The sequence below is a fragment of the Hypomesus nipponensis genome, chromosome 6 (genome assembly GCF_054491055.1).
Source record: "Hypomesus nipponensis isolate SF chromosome 6, ASM5449105v1, whole genome shotgun sequence".
Taxonomy (NCBI): Eukaryota; Metazoa; Chordata; class Actinopteri; order Osmeriformes; family Osmeridae; genus Hypomesus; species Hypomesus nipponensis.
In genome coordinates this window covers 17095001-17114019 of record NC_140366.1, presented here as the reverse complement: position 1 = coordinate 17114019, position 19019 = coordinate 17095001, and the positions used below count along the sequence as shown (strand labels likewise).

The following is a 19019-nucleotide window of genomic DNA, read 5'->3' as shown; positions in this document are numbered from 1 at the left end:
TTGTGAATAAAAAAGACATTCCCATCATTTCGGCGTTTTTAAAGATGTGAAAATGAAAGCAATGCTTTTTGAACTTGTGTGTGAAAAGAATTCTTGCTTAACTTTATGTGAACAATACCTTAGATGAAGTCCTTCATTCGCTGAAGGGAACTGAAATGGTGTGTGTTGAATGTAGAAACCCCTTATCTCGACAGCTGAATATGGCTATCAGCACTCAAACAAACACGAGCAGTGTGCCTATGTAGCTCAGGTAATGATCACAAACATCCCAAAACCTCCAGATAAGATGCCTTCATACGCCCTTGACGACATTCATGGCTCTCTATAAATGTACATAAATTACTTCAGATGATTCTGACCAGTCAGTCAGGACTGACGTTAATCCTGCATCCCTCTGAACTGGGAAATATATAAACAACGGCCACAGCAACCCAGCACACTCAGGCAATATCTTTCACGACCACTAGCCCCCCTAAAAAAGCCGAAGACAATACAAGGGTAGTGAAGCCATACACAATTGCCCCAAGTCTTTGAAAGTACAGTCTACAATGCAAACCTGGAATCCTGCTCTATTCAATTTTACCCACGCACACTCCAGAAAGGCTGTAACGTTTGATCAATGCTTCAAGGGTCTCCGGATTGCTGCAATTAGAAAACAATGCCTTAAGAATCTATTTTAGGGCATGCACTATGAGAGGGAAGTGCAACAGAGAGGATAATTGGGTATTGACAAAGGGATACAAGAAGGCACAGACAGCACACAAGGCCTGTCTCCAATTTACTTTGTCATCTTGAGGCTCTGATTATGCTGTTTACTGACCAGATAATTGGCCAACCCTTAACAAAAATAAGGCTCATATACCGTGAAGCGTCAAAAATACATTGCATGTATTTGTACGGTCCCTTTGCAAAAGATTGTGTGGTACAAGATGAACAAGCTTGGGTGGACCGTTTTATCTCATAGTGTGGTTCATTGGGAAATGATTCAGTGGGCTGTGTACTGTTAAACACATTTGAGCATGCCTCTGTGACTGTAAATGATACTAAAATGCCAGTTTAGACTTGATTATCAATCAGGGTATCAGGGAATTCAGATAGTTCAATGTATTTAATTGGAAAAATTGACTTATTCTGAATTTTAATGCCTACACGTCTATCCAGTATCATGTTTGTACATTGGGTTGAGAAACTGAAAGAGTTATCAGTCTCTGCTGTTTGCCTTTGGAATCCGCTTGATCCCTTGAGTCCAACAAATCAAGAAGAAAATGCATGAATGAGATTTTTCTCCAGAAGATTCCACCCCCCCACCCCCCAGTCAGTCATGGAAATAGGCTCAGAGTTCCCCCTCCTTTCACCAGCCTTCAAAGCCATAAGTTCACAGCGCCATCTAGTGCTGAGTTTTGAAACAACTTTACGTTGCCTCAGCTTCTTGAATGCCAGTATAAGATGCTGTATTTAATATGTATTTAATCCTAGGTTTATGATCTTTGCTCTCAACATAAACCAAACCTAAACCGTCGAGGGAATTATACAACGCTGCTTTTGTATGCAAGCCAGATCACATATGGCCGACATGTTCACCATGTGAAAGCTCCAACCCCTCCATAACTCTCTCTCTCTCTCTCTCTCTCTCTCTCTCTCTCTCTCTCTCTCTCTCTCTCTCTCTCTCTCTCTGTCTCTGTCTCTCTCTCTCTCTCTCTCTCTCTCTGTCTCTCTCTCTCTCTCTCTCTCTCTCTCTCTCTCTCTCTCGCACTCTCTCTCTTACCCCCTCTCTCTCTCTCTCTCTCTCTCTCTCTCTCTCTCTCTCTCTCTCTCTCTCTCTCTCTCTCTCTCCCTCTGTCTCTCTCTCCCTCTGTCTCTCTCTCTCTCTCTCTCTCTCTCTCTCTCTGTCTTCATCTCTCTCTCTCTCCTTGTCTCTCTCTCTCCTTGTCTCTCTCTCCTTGTCTCTCTCTCTCTCCTTGTCTCTCTATCTATCCTTGTCTCTCTCTCTCCTTGTCTCTCTCTCCTTCTCTCCTTGCAGTCTCAGTGGGTGTAAGCCTTGAGCCAGCAACAGCTCCATGGATGGAAGGAACACAACAGAGACCATCTGTTGCCTGTGTGTTTGCCTTGGTGCCCTGCCACACAGAGCTCTGCCAGGGGACCCATGGCGAACCACAAACTCAACTGAGCCCTGAGACTCACACACAGAAGCATCTCTTCTCCACAGCCTCGGTTTCAGGATTTCTCCCTGCTGCAACCATAACAGGCCCTCATTGAAGGAACACTATTACGTAACCACTATCAACCTTAATTGGACTGGCAGAGGGAAATGAAAAAAACATTCACAATACCGAGTGCATAGTCGATCCCCTGAGTCAACCAGGATTGAACCGAAGTACTCTGACTTAATTGAATTGCAGAGTAGCCATGTCCCTGGTGGACACGGTTGCTTGCGGGTTCAAGACATGGGAAAGGACAGAATGTTTAATGTATGTTTTGTTTCTGTAAAGGATTTGAAATTACGACAGCTTTCACTGTTACTTCATGACCAAACACAAATAATGCATCTCAAGTTGTGCATCTCAAGGGGATTACTGTAATTAGTCATGTATTGTGACTCATGAGTCATTATGCAGGTTTATTGTGGTGGTGTATTATGTTCTACTTTTGTACTGACGTGTGTGTGTGTGTGCTCATTTGTGGCCCTTAGCATACGTCTATATGAAGTAAATAAATAATACTGATGATAGTAATTAAATGGTAATACATTTAGTTTTCAGAAACCTTTTGTCATGTGTTGTTGCATGTAATCTTATTTAAATCTTGATCCGGCAACCAACTACTTCTTAGCTTAGAGATCTTCTAAATTTAGATGTAACCAAGCCAGCTCAGTACAGCAATGTTTCAACGGTGTTGTAATATCCTTCTGTGAGAATGGCAACTTAAGTCTACAGTAGTTACAGTTGTCACAGAATTGTAAACACATAGATCACTGGTGAAACATGTACTAAGAGACATTTGATTGACAACAAACACGAAAACGATTTTGTGCAAGGATCGGAATCCCCCTTTGTACCACAATTGTTCCAAGCCTTCACCACTAGAGGGCAGATTATAACAGCTGTTCTCACAAAGGATCGACTCCATGGGCGGAGGTTGGAAATCTTGAACAAGCAGCTCCTCGATTGCTTCTTTTGATTATTGAACTTTTTAATGTTAATTTGTATGGAAACAATTTGTCAAAAGAAGAGCTGCAAAGGTGACTGATATCTGGTTTCCAGGCCTCTGATTGGTCTGTGTCAGAGGGAGGTGAGCAGCAATCCAGCTGCTGCCTCCCTCAACTGATAAATATAACCTTAATCAGGATTACTGTGCAACATGACAGGTGCAGCCCCCATGCAGAGCTTACAACCTCACCACACTATACACAAAGTACACACACTCACACACACGCAGTATTCACAAAATACACACACATACTACTAACAACTCACATACACATGGAGTATTGACAAAACACACACCAGATGTGATTGTTCTCTACTGGGAGAACAAATGAGATATTAAATAGTTTCCTGTCGGTGGGATACAATGGCAGAAAGAGGTTTGACAGGAGCAGACAAGGTCAGGTGACCTGTCATGTGTACTGCATTGTCATGGCAAACTGGTTTTCTCAGAAACATTATAAAAACACTACCAGGAAATGGTCCGCCTTCGCCAAAGAGCTTTCACAATGCTTGACTAGTGTAATCATTTCTCTAATGTCTGACGGAAGAGAGTCGAGAGAGCCTAATCCTCTTTTCGTTCCCATAAAGGAACACTGACAGGTCATATTCATGCCTGACTACAAAGGAAGAAATGGATGAAGTGTTATGTCACTATCATTTCGTATGTGTGAGTTTGATGCAGAAAGCCCAAACTGAATGCTGCTCAGAATCTAATCATGTGTTATCAGTCAATGCATTGTTGTTATTCAGTGATAAACAGTCCTGTAGATTTATTTCCTACAAATTGATTCCAGCACGTAAATCCCTTCATCTATATTTGCACTGTTGGATTATCCAAGTGCAGGCTTCTGAAAACAGCAGCCTCAGTAATTGTGCACCCAGTGCAACAAAACAGTGGAGACTAATCGACTATTTTACATAATGTGAATACTACTGTATTGAACATGCATTCCAGAGAGAAAGCAAGGAGCCAGGCAAGCAGTTCACAATTTTATTTACCGAATAAATTTGGACAAAACACCAGAATTTGTTACGTTACAATCAAAACATCCGAGGCAGACATCCCACCATGCACCACCCCCCTCTGAAAACAAAAAGAAAAAAAGGACTCTTAACATTAGCACCAAATCAGCACCAACTTAAATAAGGGTAGCTCATTCTACTAAACAAAAAAAAGGAAAGCAATAGTTGTTTTAAAAGCAACTCAGAAAGTAGTATATTGAGAATTCATTTTTTTTTTTTTTTTTTTTTTTTACCTTTTCTTAAAAATAAAAATAAACTAGCTGTTACTCCCCTGCTAAGCAGTCTAAAGCATTCATAGGGCACATGCCAATAACTAGATAAAACACAAATTCAAGTAACATTGAGATACAACAAAACATGTCCACTGGTACCCATTCAGAACATGATCGTTTCACAGAACCTACGCAGGCAGTAGAAAACTAACATGAGGTACTGGAGACCATGTTAATAGTAATAATAATATGGTAGAATAACTGGTGTGAAGTCTAGAAAAAAAACAAGGGCTACTGTGGCATGGGCGGTTGGGCACAGAAATACTGGCACAAAAAGAAATATAAGTTTATTCTAAAACTTTGGACAGACTTTCCTCCCATTGCACCTGTCCTGTGTCCAAAATATTGCAGACATTATTCATGAAAGTATTTTTGAAAAAAGAAAAACCCTGCAATGTGTTTTTTAAATATATATATATATATATATATATATATTTATATTTATATAGTTGTTACAATGTTAAATAAAACATTTCTGTTTTTCGTTCCTAAAAATGAGAAGCTGAACTTAAATAGAAGAAGCTAGTCTAAGGAGGAGGAATTGCTCGCTTAACCTGTGTGAATCAAGTGCGTGACGCCACATTTGGAGGCTTTACAAGAGAAATGTTAAGGTTCTTAAGGGAGAGATATTAAAGCAGCAGTAACAATTTATGGAATAACTTAAAAAATGACAAGGTTATTGTGAACTCAAAAGACACATGACAAATTAAAGGTGGAAACCTAATCTAGGCGGGTAGGAGAGAAGTACCCAGTTAGCATACGGTAAGGCTAAACAGAGGCTGGAATACACAAGTTAAAAGAGATACATATGATTGTTTAGTGAGTATCTACCCTCTATGTGAGTGAAAGAGCTTTTCTAATGTCAAAGGTCAAGTTCGGTTATGGGCGACTAACGCTGGATAAAAAAAAATAAGAATGCAAAACAAAACATACATGTCATCGTGACTGTGACAATAGGTAGACTTATCCTACTTCTAACCAGTACAGGTAAAAGATCAGAAATAGTCAGTCTTCCTTATGGGTTAAGGTAGGAATTCTGGGTTGGTTAAGCTAATCCTAGACCTGTGATTTGGGGGCAAGTGCTACCTCAAGCTTTGAGAGGACTAGTAGAGGAGTGGTGTTGCAGTCCAACTGTCAGTTTGTCTTGTTCTCCTTGGTTGAGGTTTCCTGTCCCTTTGCGCTTTCCGTAGTGTCTCAGCATGGCGTCTGTCTCTGCTTGCAGAGCACCATGAATAAACTAAACAGAAAACTAAAGAATGTTTGCTACATCGTTTGCGACTTGCATGTTCAGCAGCGTTGACTCCTAATGTGAAGTCCGACCCTCATGATGTTTGAGTGGCTCCTAACCTGTTAAGACAGGGCTCAGGCTTGAAGGTTCCATGGAATGGTGGAAAAGGGATGGACCACCGTTAGTGAGTGACAAAATGTCCACCTGCTAAACTACAACTACAGTTTGGCTCTGCGAGAGCGCGGCGAGGTGACCCTGGGCCCAGTCCTCCCTTTTGTGCTTCTCGTCAACGGGCTCAGCTGAAGAACTGCTCCAGCTCTTCCTCCATGCTGACCTCCGGCACCGCCTGCTCCTGCTCCCTCTCTGCCCGGCTCTGCGCCACAGCGCCCCCCGCTGCCCCGGAGGAGAACCAGGGGTGCTCCAGGATCTCCCGGGAGGTGAGGCGCTCTGCGGGCTCCCGACGGAGGATACTCCGGATCAGGCACTTGGCCTTGGGCGTGAGGGTCTCTGGGATGCTGAAGTGGCCACGGCGGATCTTACTGAACAGAGAGCCGGGCTCCACGTCGTGGAAGGGGTAGCGGCCCACCAGGATGGTGTAGAGCATGACGCCCAGGCTCCACACGTCGGCCGCTTTGCCCGAGTAGCTGCCGCTGGCGTTGAGGATCTCGGGGCTGACGTAGGCCGGGCAGCCGTGCTTGTCTGACAGGGAATCGTCGTGGCCGTCGAGGATGTAGGTGTCTTCAAGGCTCTCCAGTTTTACAAGGCTCCTGGAGAGACACAGGAACACAAGACTTGATATTAGCACTGCTGCTCTCTGTTAACTATGTATTTCCGGGTTCTGACACCTTTATTTTGAAGGGGACCGGATGTTGTTACTGCATGGTTACTGCCTGGTTACTGCGTGGTTACTGCGTGGTTAACTGCGTGGTTACTGCCTGGTTAATGCGTGGTTACTGCCTGGTTACTGCATGAGTTGTACTGGTGAACTTGGAGTGTGACCATTAAAACAGAGTAAACGAAACGCAGTGTTTTGTATGAGTTAACACTCCCTACTACTTTACAGGACTTGACACATTGTGGAGGCGGTAATAGACTCTTTGACTTTGTGACATTTAAACAATGGTCATTTTAGCCCAGTTGAAGAAACGACCAACAGCTACTATTTTTACTTTTGTCTTGAGAATGATATCGTAGATGCACATAGAAAGAGAGGTTGAAATGTATGTATCAATCACATGAGGTTTTGGTTCCAGACCTACTATATCTTGAGCTGGCTCCGTGCATTCTGATAGACGTCCTTATGGTTTTTAGATCCATAGCTTTTAGACATTAAATAATTGGAGCACATAATGCCCGAGGCTTAAATCTGACATTTCCATTCGCTCAGATAAGAGCCCAACCAGCTTTTGCCAGTCTAAAAATAAACCGGTTTTCAAAAGGCCTTTCCGACACAACAAAGAAGAACGATTACCAATGACTCTGATGGCCTTCCGAATCTGGTGCTCAGAAAGGACGGTTTTAAAACGAGAACCAAGTCTCTCTAATCAGAATGGGCTTTCTTTCATCAACAGACATCCATTAAGGCTCTCCTCTGCAATCCACGCATGGCTGTAGCGTTCTCTAGGAGACGGATCATAATGCCTGGTTGTTCAGAAGTAGCGCTGAGGGCCATGGAGAGCCCTGGGCAGAGGAGCCGACACACGGAACAGAAAGGGACACTTGTGAGGCTTCTGCTTAAGTGCTTTCATCTGTGTGTGGAAAAGTGCGACACACATGCACGCACTCACTCACTCACACACACACACACACACACACACACCAGGAGAATGTGAACCGCATCTTCAGGGAGATTGCACTCCTTCCCGCTGGCTCATGCACATTTGGAACACTGTCACACGTGCACACGCACACTCCAACAGCTACCCAGGTTTGAGGATTGCTGAATTAGCTACTTGTGACAGGGAGAATTCACTATGTTAACGTAGGCGCTCTGTAGTACAGTTTCCATGCAATAGAATTCCACTGTTCTCTCAGATATATCCTTTGTTTAGAGCGAGAGACAGAGACAGTTGAGAATAAATATTAGACGCAAACTAATACAAGTTTCTCCGACTCTCTTTAGGGTCGATAGTAACTTACGAAGCCCTTGTAAACTCTTGACATGTACAGTTAACATTTAAATGTCAATAATAAAATCAGGCATGAAATTAGACATACCCCACAGTGAATATCTGCCGTATTAAGTGTAATGCAGTGGGTAATGAGTAACTTTCATGTTGGGCAATGCATGCTCCACCTGCTACATACTAGGCTAAAATAAACTCCAGAGCTCGCGGATTTGTGAGGCTCATTAGAGGATCGTGTGCCATGTACAAGGTAATATCTCCCCCGCTGACTCTGCTATGCCACGCTGCGCAGGCAGATTCCACACATGGCTGACCTGCGACCTCTGAACTATAAACTTTACTGGGACGACAGTTGGGTCCTTAGAGTGCTCTGTTGAACCAAGCAGTGGCACTGACATCCTGTTTGACCTTGCCTTTGTCCCTCTACCTACTCTGGACACACTCAATAGCCAGGGTGGGGCTGTGGGTCAGGGTGGGGCTGTGGGGCAGGGTGGGGCTGTGGGTCAGGGTGGGGCTGTGGGTCAGGGTGGGGCTGTGGGCCAGGGTGGGGCTGTGGGCCAGGGTGGGGCTGTGGGCCAGGGTGGGGCTGTGGGGCAGGGTGGGGCTGTGGGCCAGGGTGGGGCTGTGGGTCAGGGTGGGGCTGTGGGCCAGGGTGGGGCTGTGGGCCAGGGTGGGGCTGTGGGCCAGGGTTGGGCTGTGGGGCAGGGTGGGGCTGTGGGTCAGGGTGGGGCTGTGGGGCAGGGTGGGGCTGTGGGCCAAGGTGGGGCTGTGGGGCAGGGTGGGGCTGTGGGCAGGGTAGGGCTGTGGGGCAGGGTGGGGCTGTGGGGCAGGGTGGGGCTGTGGGTCAGGCTGTGGGGCAGGGTGGGGCTGTGGGTCAGGCTGTGGGGCAGGGTGGGGCTGTGGGTCAGGCTGTGGGGCAGGGTGGGGCTGTGGGTCAGGGTGGGGCAGTGGGTCAGGCTGTGGGGCAGGGTGGGGCTGTGGGGCAGGGTGGGGCTGTGGGGCAGGGTGGGGCTGTGGGTCAGGTTGGGTCTGCACACCAAAATGTCTTCCTGCAATCGGCTACACCTTTTTTTCCGACGCACCGTATTGAAAGAAGTGAACAGGTGTAAGTAGATAAGGCCATAAACTATTGAGACTGAGACCCACACTGTCCCACACCATCCTCCTATGAAGCAGAGCCCATCAATCATTCAGGACAGGGTTTTGCCATCTCAGTCCAGGGCATGGAAGCCAAGGTTGTCGGACTCCTATCCAATAAGAGTAGCGGTGACTCAACTTCACTTTTCCATGGCCAGGGCCAGAGAATGACGCCATGCATTCTGAGACAGGGCATGGAGAGAGCCGACCGTGACACAGAGCAGAGCAGAGCGAGGGCTGAGGGCAGTGGCTACACTTCAACACAGATCTCCACTCCAGATCAACTACAACATTAACCTCAAGCCTTTAACTGAGAAGGTAAAGGTGGTAATAAATCACACATATATATATATATATATATATATATATATATATTTTTTTTTTTTTTTAAAGGAATCGAATGACAGATGGAGCCGGCTTGTGGGTGCAGGTCTCTATGGCAACAGTCAACTCTGGGACAGACATGGTGTAGTGTGTGCATGCCACCAGCAGGGGGCAGCCACAGCCTGTCCTGAAGTGTTCACTGTGCTGTGTAGCTGTGCACGGCAAAGCCCAAACAAATGAAACATCTGTCACACAAAAGCTCATCTTGGCTTCAAGTCACTGCTCATCAGTTCAAGAGGCGTTCAGTGATCTGGCCTGGAAGCCTCCTGCCTTCTGCTCTTGCTGAGCCTCTTTCACCTGGGGATTCATAGTGCTGAGCCCCATACGACGCCTGCCTAAATCTTCATTACAGCCGTGTTTAACTAAAGTGTGTAGTGAATACAGCTCAGCTCACTGCACCAGGGCGTGGCAGCAGGGCCTCGGGGGGCGTAGTCTCTCTCTCACCTGTCCTCGTTCCTGAAGACAAACTTCCTCAGTTTCAGGTCCCGGAGGACCAGTCCGTTGTCATGGCAATGCGCCACGGCGGAAGCGATCTGATGGAAGAGTCTGGCAGCCTCTTCCTCCCGAAGCTTCTTGCAGGTGCGGACGAACGAGTGCATGTCTCCATGGCTCCTCTCGAAGAAGACGTAGGCGCGGGTCTCGCCCAGCAGGATCTCCAGGATCTGGTTGATGTGCTCGTGTCGGCCCAGGGCAAAGTAGCCCGCCAGAGACTCCTGGTAGCGAGCAATGTCAAAAACCTGAAACCAGAGAGAGAGAGAGAGAGGAAGAGAGACAGAGAGATAGAGAGAGGAAGAGAGACAGAGACATAGAGAGAGGAAGAGAGACAGAGAGAGAGACAGAGAGATAGAGAGAGGAAGAGAGACAGAGAGATAGAGAGAGAGAGACAGACAGACAGAGAGAGAAAGAGACAGAGACAGACAGATATTAGTATCTAATTTGATGGTTACTTGGGGCTTTATTGACCTGTTTGTTCTGGAAGCTGCAGGCCTGAGGACCAGCTTTCCAAAACAATGGTGCCATGCAATTCTAGAAACGGAACCAGCTTAAGTTTCTCTTAATGGATTAATGGATATGATTTAATGCATGGAAAATGCCCCACCATCCACCTAATCCCATCTGATAAACTACTGGCTTCTTCTGTCTACTCCAGTGTTTCAGAGGTACTAGGCGAAGGCACACATGCCGACAGAAGCAAGTTCGGGGAATTGAAATGTACCGCAGAACAGGGTCGCAGTCTCCCTTGGTTTCCATAGTAACACCTCTCCTATGGTGAACTGACTTCCAGCACAGACATTCAGGTGAGAGGTAGCCAGTGAAACCTGCCGCCCCTTAAGGTCTACAGAGATGACCTGGGCCTACGCCTTGGCAGACACCATAAATCAGGGGAATGCATTTCAAATTGATTTTTAATGTTGCCTCGAAACAGAAAGCCAGAATGGAGGTCAGAATGCAAACTGGTATTGCCAAAGGTGCTGTACAGCCTAACCCATTTACAATCTTGGTAACCTGTTTCAAGTCATAACCTAGAAGGGGGATGTTCCTTTAAGTCCATTAGGGCAATAAAACATTTTCTATTAATCAGCCTGTTAACTACCCTACTTACAGTTCATAACATCGGATTGTACTCAGGGGAGACTGTTCAGCCATACTGTAAATCAGAACCATATTTTGTACAGCGAGGTGGAATTAATGTCAGTAGATGCCCTAGTTCTGCACACTATGTACTATTGTAGCACATTTATGACTGATTGGACCAGATCGCTCCGTAACTCATTTTCGATGAAGCAGAACTAGAACTTGGACGCAGGGTAACCTCCCAAATGCACCTGACCGAGGAATTAAATGCATCTCCGTTCTAGATACTATAGATGAGTGATGCTTCACTCATAATGAAACCCGCAGTAGGGGGTCCATTCGAAACTGGAGCAACAAATTCGCAGTGTTAAGCGCGTGAACTACACGTAGATCATATTTTTGACAGTGGCGAACAAAGAGCCATTGGTAGTGTCTAGGAGTTTGGCAAAATGAGGAGTGTGCGAGGTTACACACTCTATTGTCAATGTTACATCATGCAACCCGAACCACACGGCTCTTGAGACAAGCGTGAGATTGCTATAGCTCTCCATTCACTTTTTCCATTACTCTCCTGTGTTCTCCATTTCCAATTCATGCATTAAATATGCGCAGACAAATTTTCGCTGCTGCACGAGCTATTTCAACACAGTGCATAATTTAGGCTAGCTGAGCATGCCGTGTAGAAGAGAATGTGGATAATTTGCTATCAGGAGCAATGCAACTTAAAAAAAACTATCTAAATAGACAAGTTGCATCATGAAAATCAGCTGTATGTATTGTACAAAACTCATGACAATGATTAATAAGACATCTTACACATGTCGATACTACTCCAATATAAACTACATGAAGCTATCTATAAAAAACGCGTTGATTGATGAGTTTAAGCATAATGAACATGGTTACAATATACCTGCACCGTTTCATGACTCATAAACCCGTCAATCAAAGCAATGGGCCATAAAAAGCTTAGCTTGAGGACTCACCTTACATACGAGCTCTTCCCCACTGTGCAAGTGGGCGGCCCTGAAAACGTGGTCTCCCTCAAGGGGTTCCAACAAAAGGTAGTCCCCGATGCAGGAGATACAGTGCGAAGAGTCAGGTGTTTCAGGCGGGCTAGGGGACCCGAGGTTGGGACTGAAACTCTGGTTCGATTCTGTAGTCCTTAGGCAAGACAATTCTTCAAAGTCGTGTGATTTGTGCCGTGATCTCCCATAACGTGAAATGTTAATGGGATTTGACCTCTGTATGTTCATGAGTATTCGATATAATACTTCAAATAGAATTGGGTCCTGGACTTACAGTGACGTCTCTTATTTATTTGGCTTTAAACTTCAGTAAGCTTCAATGCAGTGGTAAAATATTGTTCTCAAGAAATAAAAATAGAACTGACCTTTAGCTTTTTCCTTTTCCTGCAATTGCACTAAATGGGGAAACAAGCGATATTTTCTATTTCGGCCAGGGGGCTCGTATTAGGCGATATACAATACGTTCAAAAAAATGAACATAATTTTATGCAATTTATATGGTCTTAATAGAAAGAGGCTGGACTTAGGTAGCTAACAAAAGCATTGCTTGCAGTGAGAGCACACCTTTGCACAATGTGCTGAAAGAGCTTCAGCAAAGTAGGTGTCTGAGTGCGAACTGCAAAAGCCAAATTGTTACAAAGTAGTGAAAATATCGAATGCCAGCTTTGCAATGACAATTGCTACAGAAAGCATACAGCTAGCTGGCCGGCTAATCTTGACAACTCGATAAATTGCATGACACGTTTCATAAAACAGAAACAATTCACCGTCTTTAGCTTGCAGACGGGAGATAAAACAAGCACGTTTTACTGCACCGAGTTGCAAATGATTGTGGATTCAAATTGAGACTAAATGTGACATGAACAGCATCAGCTAGCCTCCTTGGTCAGTGTCGCACGGGCCTTGTTCCACAGATCATATCCATGCACGAGCTATGATGATTGCCATCTACCAAATATGGAGAGAAAATTGTCCCGAATTTTTAGCCCTTTGTTGTGTTCGGAAGTCGATATCCTCTGCGACAGATTCGTTTTAATCCAAATGAATTGTCGTCGGCTGCTTCAGCTGCTAAAAGGAAGGGATGGCCGACTTCCCCAGGCCTATCCCTTGATTCAGCAAGACATCCTCTCCCGTGGTGTTGTACTTACGTGGCTGGGAATCGAGTCCATTCAGTGCGAGGTCAGCCGAGCTAACACACACCGCGTCTTAGTGCAAGAGCCGACAGCCTGGCAGAGAAAATTCCACACACACAAGCGAACCTGCCCCCGACCCGCCTCCGTGACGTCAGTCACACACACAGGAACCCCATTGGTTTTCAAGCTGACTACAGTAATACGCAGTCATGTGAGATTCATGTACACCCCAGGAATCTAAATGTATCCTAAGCAAGAGCTTTAATGTAAATTGGATGTGAGGGGGATGGGGATAGGAACCGGACCAATCTAATATACCGGAATGCTACAAATTCTTTGAAACTCTTCCTACAAAAATGCAATTTATAGAAAAAGAAAACAACATTCAGTCCGATTGTCATGTAATCAACGTGTCTTAGTTGATAATTGACCATGAAATCTTCTCACTGGCAATTGAGCAATGTTCGAAAGCCGTGCTTTTAGAAGAATACATGTAGTAAAATAAAGAACGCAGATCTGTACATTTTAGCCTCTCCTCTGTATGTATGCATGCAGGCATACAGAAAACTGTAGCAAGAGTTATTTCTTCCATCCGAGCCATAACCGTGGAGCTAGAATATACCCACGCTTCATGAAAATGCATTTTTCACACAGAGAGCTCTCTTTTCAGAATAGTGGTTCACTGCTGGAGAATGTGATGCACCCACACAACTCTTTACTTTTGTGTGTGTTTACGTGTGTGTGTGTGTGTGTGTGTGTGTGTAGGGGGGGGGGGGGGTACACTGCTCGCACCACCCACTTGAGTTCATTCCACATACTATTACTAGAGCTTGTGTAGTCCTACAATGATTTTAATTGTATTAGGGTGAGACAAGATCAAAGTGAGAACCAATACATTCAGAGGAATGTTGCATAGATTTCAAACCCTTGGTTTTTGTCATTCCATAATGCCAAAAGCACTCTTACACTTTACATGCCCACCCACTCCTGTGTCAAGCATTCCCACACAGCATGCAGAGATTTCAACATAGATTTGGTTAAGCCTAGGCTGCAGCTGTGCATAAAACAGAAATATAATCCCCAAAGAATCTCTTTGACCCATTCCCTGTCGGTTTGACCCATTCCTAGAGAAGAACAGTCAAGAAAATAATACATGGAGGTACATCAGCTCTCTAAACACGTCTGTGCTGAGTAGAAATGGCAGGCAGCCCCAGAGCCTTGAAGCAGTTGTGTGTGTGTGTGTGCGTGTGTGTCTATTGGCATGATTGTGTGTATGTGTGTGTCTGTCTGAAACTGAGATCTGTCCTCAAAGACTCCAAAGGTCAGTGAGGATGACTGCAGTCTGAATCAGGCCCCTGGAGCTTTTCACCCCTCCCTTAATGGGATGAAACGGTCCCTGGACACTGATCTAAGGTCAGTTCCTCTCCAGTGACTTAGAAGGTTTTTTTGGGAGGGAAACTGATCCTGGGCCTGGGCCCAAAGGGAAACCTCTACTGAGAGTGATGACCACCCAGGAGTAGGGGGAAAGGGAGGAAGAGACAGGGGGAGACAGGGGGGAGACAGGGGGCGGGGGGAGGATGAGAGGAGATGGAGGGAGAGGGTTACCAGGACATTGTAGCTCTCTGACCTGAAAACAGAAAGACACCGTTGGACAGACAACTGCAGCTAATACATGAGAAAACGAGGCAACATCAGAAGATGCAGAAGAGAAGAAAGTGTATCCTGGGATTCTATAGGTGTACAGTATTTAGGTATATTTGAGAGTCTTTGAATAGAACGACATACTGTACATAAGAGAGTGTTTTCATACTGTTCATTAGTCAGAGTAATCGAGTATGGTTCTATTTCTACAGTCTCATATTAGACTTTTTCACCCACATATCGCCCACTACCCACAACACTTTCAGTTCACACCCTGTCAAAGATATTCTCACTTTAGTTTTGACGGTGAGAATTTTCTTTTTTTACATGCCAACCCCTTCCTGTACCTTTTGCATGGTTATGAAACCAACATCCGAGAAGATTATTAAGATATTTATAACATGGTTCTAGGTTTCCACGGTTTGGATTTTGCAGTAACCCATATGTTCATTTTCCCTGAAGTAAACATCTGCACTGATCTTCCTTCTTTCAATTGAATGGAAAACAAGCTATTTTGAGGATGTGTACATTACATGTGCTACATTTAGGCCTTTTTGCCACCTTAAGACCCAAAGCCTGGTTTCACCTGAATGAGAGGGAGATGAAAGAGATAATGAGAGATCCAATTTGATCAAGATCATGATCAAATTTCAATTTAGCACAGTGACCTGCTTTTACTGTCACATCCACTCATAAACGCAAGAGTTGAAACGTGAAATGTGCCAAATTGATCAAGGAAACATGGTTACCTACAGAACGTGGTCCCCTGAAATCTGGTGCTTGAGAACAAAGGCTTGTTTCAAAGACTGTCTTTGAACAGTAGATCCAACAAAGTTCAACAGTGTAAAGATAAACACCTCAGGCATGGTCTGACCTTACATTTAGTCATTTAGCAGACGCTCTTATCCAGAGCGACTTACAGTGTGTTCAGGGACATTCCCCCGAGGCAAGTAGGGTGAAGTGCCTTGCCCAAGGACACAACGTCATTTGGCCCGACCTTCCCTCAGTGTCTGAGACAGTAGACACCAGAGAGGTTGTACTGAGGCCTAACTTCTCATTTGGTATGTTGTGTAAGATGTAGCACTTTCAGAGCACTGTCAGAGTATCCCTGCTACTGCATATATGTTCACTGTCACAGAACAGCTGGTGGATATACAGCTGCTCTGTGGATGGGTTGGTGTTATAGCTTAACATAGATTACCCAACTGGCACTCTGCATTTTACACAGGTGAGGAGATATAAAAGATGAGAAAATATACCCTCCAGGTGTTTAAATACTGTTTTACAAATGTCACACACTGTGTCAAAGACGAACAAATTGTTTTTTTTCTGTTCAACACTTTCCTATCTTTAGACCTTCATAAACCTTCGGGTTCCACAGAGTTGCAAGAGGAGATGCTTGAGTTAAGGATGATGATCCATGTTGAAGAAATCAATGAATCAGTACGGGCACAAGAGACAACTGAGCTAATCAACTAAGCGTTGGAACTTCCACTGACCTTAGTTTGACTGCTACCCACCAAAATATCTCAGTTCCTTACAGTATGAGTCAAAATGTAAATGTTCAAAAGTATTTGGCAAGTGCAGGATGAAAGCTCGTGCCAGACTGATTGTGCTTTGTTTTAAATGTTTCTGATTGGGAGAGTGATTGAGAGAGTGGTTGTCTAAAGAGACCCTCTGTGAAGGGGGTAAGAGGTCTTGTGGCTGGGGGGGAGGTGTGATTGGCGTCACTAGCTCTGATCTCTTCCTCATCGAGTCAGACAGCATAAAAATGGCTTGTGGCGGCTCTGTCATTCGACAGAGTGACTCATGCGTTGGCCGACAGGGATTAATAACAGTAATGCTGAAAAGCCAAACAAATGAAAATATACAACGTCGGCTTGAGGCTTAAGCCTTCCAAATGGACCCACGGCAAAAATGTGAGACTGTATGTTTTACATTAACTGTTGTATTATGAGCAAAATGACTGGCTGTATTCCTGTGCATGTTCATGTTTTCAATCTCCACAGCCAGGGTATAAAAAGCATAAACACACAAAAGTAAAAAAAAAATATGAATATGGATAGCTTCATGACCAGACTCTACAGATGTACTTGCTAGAATCACTTCGACGGGAGATTATTCCAGAGGATAGATTTCCCAGTGGAAAGCCTTGGCTTAACATGTCTGCAGAACTCACAAAGTTAGTTCAAACACCCACTTTTTGGAGGCTGTTTGGCTAACTAGTAACAGCTTCAGTTTGGAAGATTCAAGAAGTCTTCACGAGCTCAGGAGGGCCCAAACAAACTTACCTCTATGGTGGGTTGTTTCACCATCAGGTACTCTAGCAGGAGGGACTACATTTAACTGTGGTATTTCTTGTAATGTAATTTATGGATAATGTATCGGAGGAAAGGATTGGTCAGCAAAAAGACATCATTATGTGTCATAAGCTTTAATGAGAGGCTGGGAAATAATACTGGAAAAACGACTTTGTCCTTGTCTGGCCTCTGCATCACACACACACACACACACGCACACACGCACGCAGACACACACGCGTGCATGTGCAAACACACACACACACACACTGCTGAGATTCAGCAACATCTAAGCAGCTGCCATGGCAACCTGTCTCCATCGCCAGGGGAACACATGGTGCAGGACCGTAAACATCCCCTGGCCCCCTGGGAAATAACACGCTGTTTATGAACACCCCGGCTCCAAAGGGGACATTTTGTGTGCCCTTTCAGGTGAAAATTGGAGCAATGAGCCAGGATTCTGCCTCGGATCCACTCTTCTACCACATGATTTCCATGATGCCATCAAATGACTCCATCATGGTGCGATTATGGCACGCTGAGCCGTTGTTCCAACAGTGCTCCATTACTGTATCTGTATGATTTACAGAGCAACGCGGTGTTATGGTATTTCTCAGAGCCATATGTGTTTTTGCATAGCGAGGCCTTAGAGGTCATGCTAGATTACACCCATCCTGAGCAGCAGCCTTTGAGTTAAAGCTTCGTGGCTGTGCTTTGATGCTGCTGTGTACCAGAGTCTCAGAAAGCACTTCTTCACTCTCCTGCCTCACCTTCCTGTCTGTGGTGTCACACAGTGGTGGGCAGGGTCCTGACCTGCTTTAACCAATCAGACAGAGGTAGTGTTGACAGGGATGATCACACACACACACACACGCCTACACACACAAACACACACACGCACACATACACACACACACACATCTAAACACACACACAGGTACCAGAAAAAACACACACAAACCGTGCTTTCCGTTTTGCCCTTCCTTTGAAATCCCAGTTGTGCAGGAACAGTGTTCTGACAAGGTGGATGTGGGGCCTCCCCCTCGTTCACTGTGGTGCTGGTGACAGGTCTGAAGTTCTGCCCTGACAGTCAGTTCAAACACACAGAACTCTCCTTCACCATGCTGGGCTTAAATGCGGAAACAAAACCGCCAGGAATTTCTCGCTGTGCTGTAAAGTCAGTAAAGAGAAGGATGTGCAGTCTACTGTCACGTGAGAAAGTCCTCGCCAGCACAAGGCAGGTTGAAAACAAATGAGTGCGCTCATCATTAAAATGGATGCATCGAGGTCACATTGAGGGCATCCTACAAACAAACAAACAAACGTAGATGTGCTGTTACTTTTCAAGTGTTTCAGTCAGTCCTAGTGAGATCCAGAGCCTCCACAGGAACTTGCAGTACAATATGTGATCCTGTAGCAAAGCTTATTTCATGGGATAATAATATCAACATGTTTGATGGGTGGCCAAGTTGATTTATCTGTCTTTTGTCTACGATGGGTTGGGTGGGAGAGCAAGAGGGGAAGGACGGAAGGAAGGAAGGAGGAAAGAAACGGGGGAGTCTGTCATTTGTTGCACCACTATACTCGTCGACACAATCAACAGTGACAGTAATGATCTGTTACGACTTTATCCGGCTAACAAATGCTGGCGTGTCAGACCAGACATGCATGTGGCAAACATCACTGGTCATGGGTCAAAACGGTTAGCATGCCATTGCAGCTTAAATGACTGCACCCGCAACCAAACACAACTGACATTTGTGGATGCTATTACAGAGGCATGCATGCACCTCCACATGTTGTTTTGTTTTAGACATAGTACAGGAAATGGCTGACAGAAACAGACATGGAGTGGTGCCGTGGCAACAGGGATGTCTACCACGTCTTATCTGAGAGGGGTCACATGGCAGTGGATGTGCGTGAGTGTGTGTGTGTGTGTATGTGTAAATAGGCCTAGGATTTGAAG

General features: G+C 45.1%; 1 protein-coding gene across 2 annotated transcripts; it reads right to left on the bottom strand.

Annotated features, from left to right (window-relative positions):
• Positions 1-4183: 4183 nt before the first annotated feature.
• On the bottom strand, positions 4184-13246 carry trib2 (tribbles pseudokinase 2). Of its 2 annotated transcripts, none has more exons than XM_084700595.1 (3): positions 13128-13246; positions 9821-10113; positions 4184-6496 (listed from the first exon to the last, which is right to left on the bottom strand). In XM_084700595.1, exons 1-3 carry the CDS (start codon positions 13146-13148, stop codon positions 6025-6027), a joined length of 786 nt encoding a protein of 261 aa, XP_084556721.1. In that variant the 5' UTR covers positions 13149-13246; the 3' UTR covers positions 4184-6024. The 2 variants fall into 2 exon arrangements, with proteins under 2 accessions (XP_084556721.1, XP_084556720.1); XM_084700594.1 differs by having other exon boundaries at positions 11938-13243.
• Between the last annotated feature and the right edge of the window lie 5773 nt (positions 13247-19019).

Bases quoted from the DNA above. Each gene is read 5' to 3' on its own strand.
- trib2 (XM_084700594.1), bottom strand. From the start codon at position 12,207: ATGAACATACAGAGGTCAAATCCCATTAACATTTCACGTTATGGGAGA. The intron at 10,114-11,937 runs GTGAGTCCTCAA...CTCTGGTTTCAG, and splicing joins GGGAAGAGCTCGTATGTAAG to GTTTTTGACATTGCTCGCTA. The intron at 6,497-9,820 runs GTGAGAGAGAGA...GTGTCTCTCCAG, and splicing joins GTCTTCAGGAACGAGGACAG to GAGCCTTGTAAAACTGGAGA.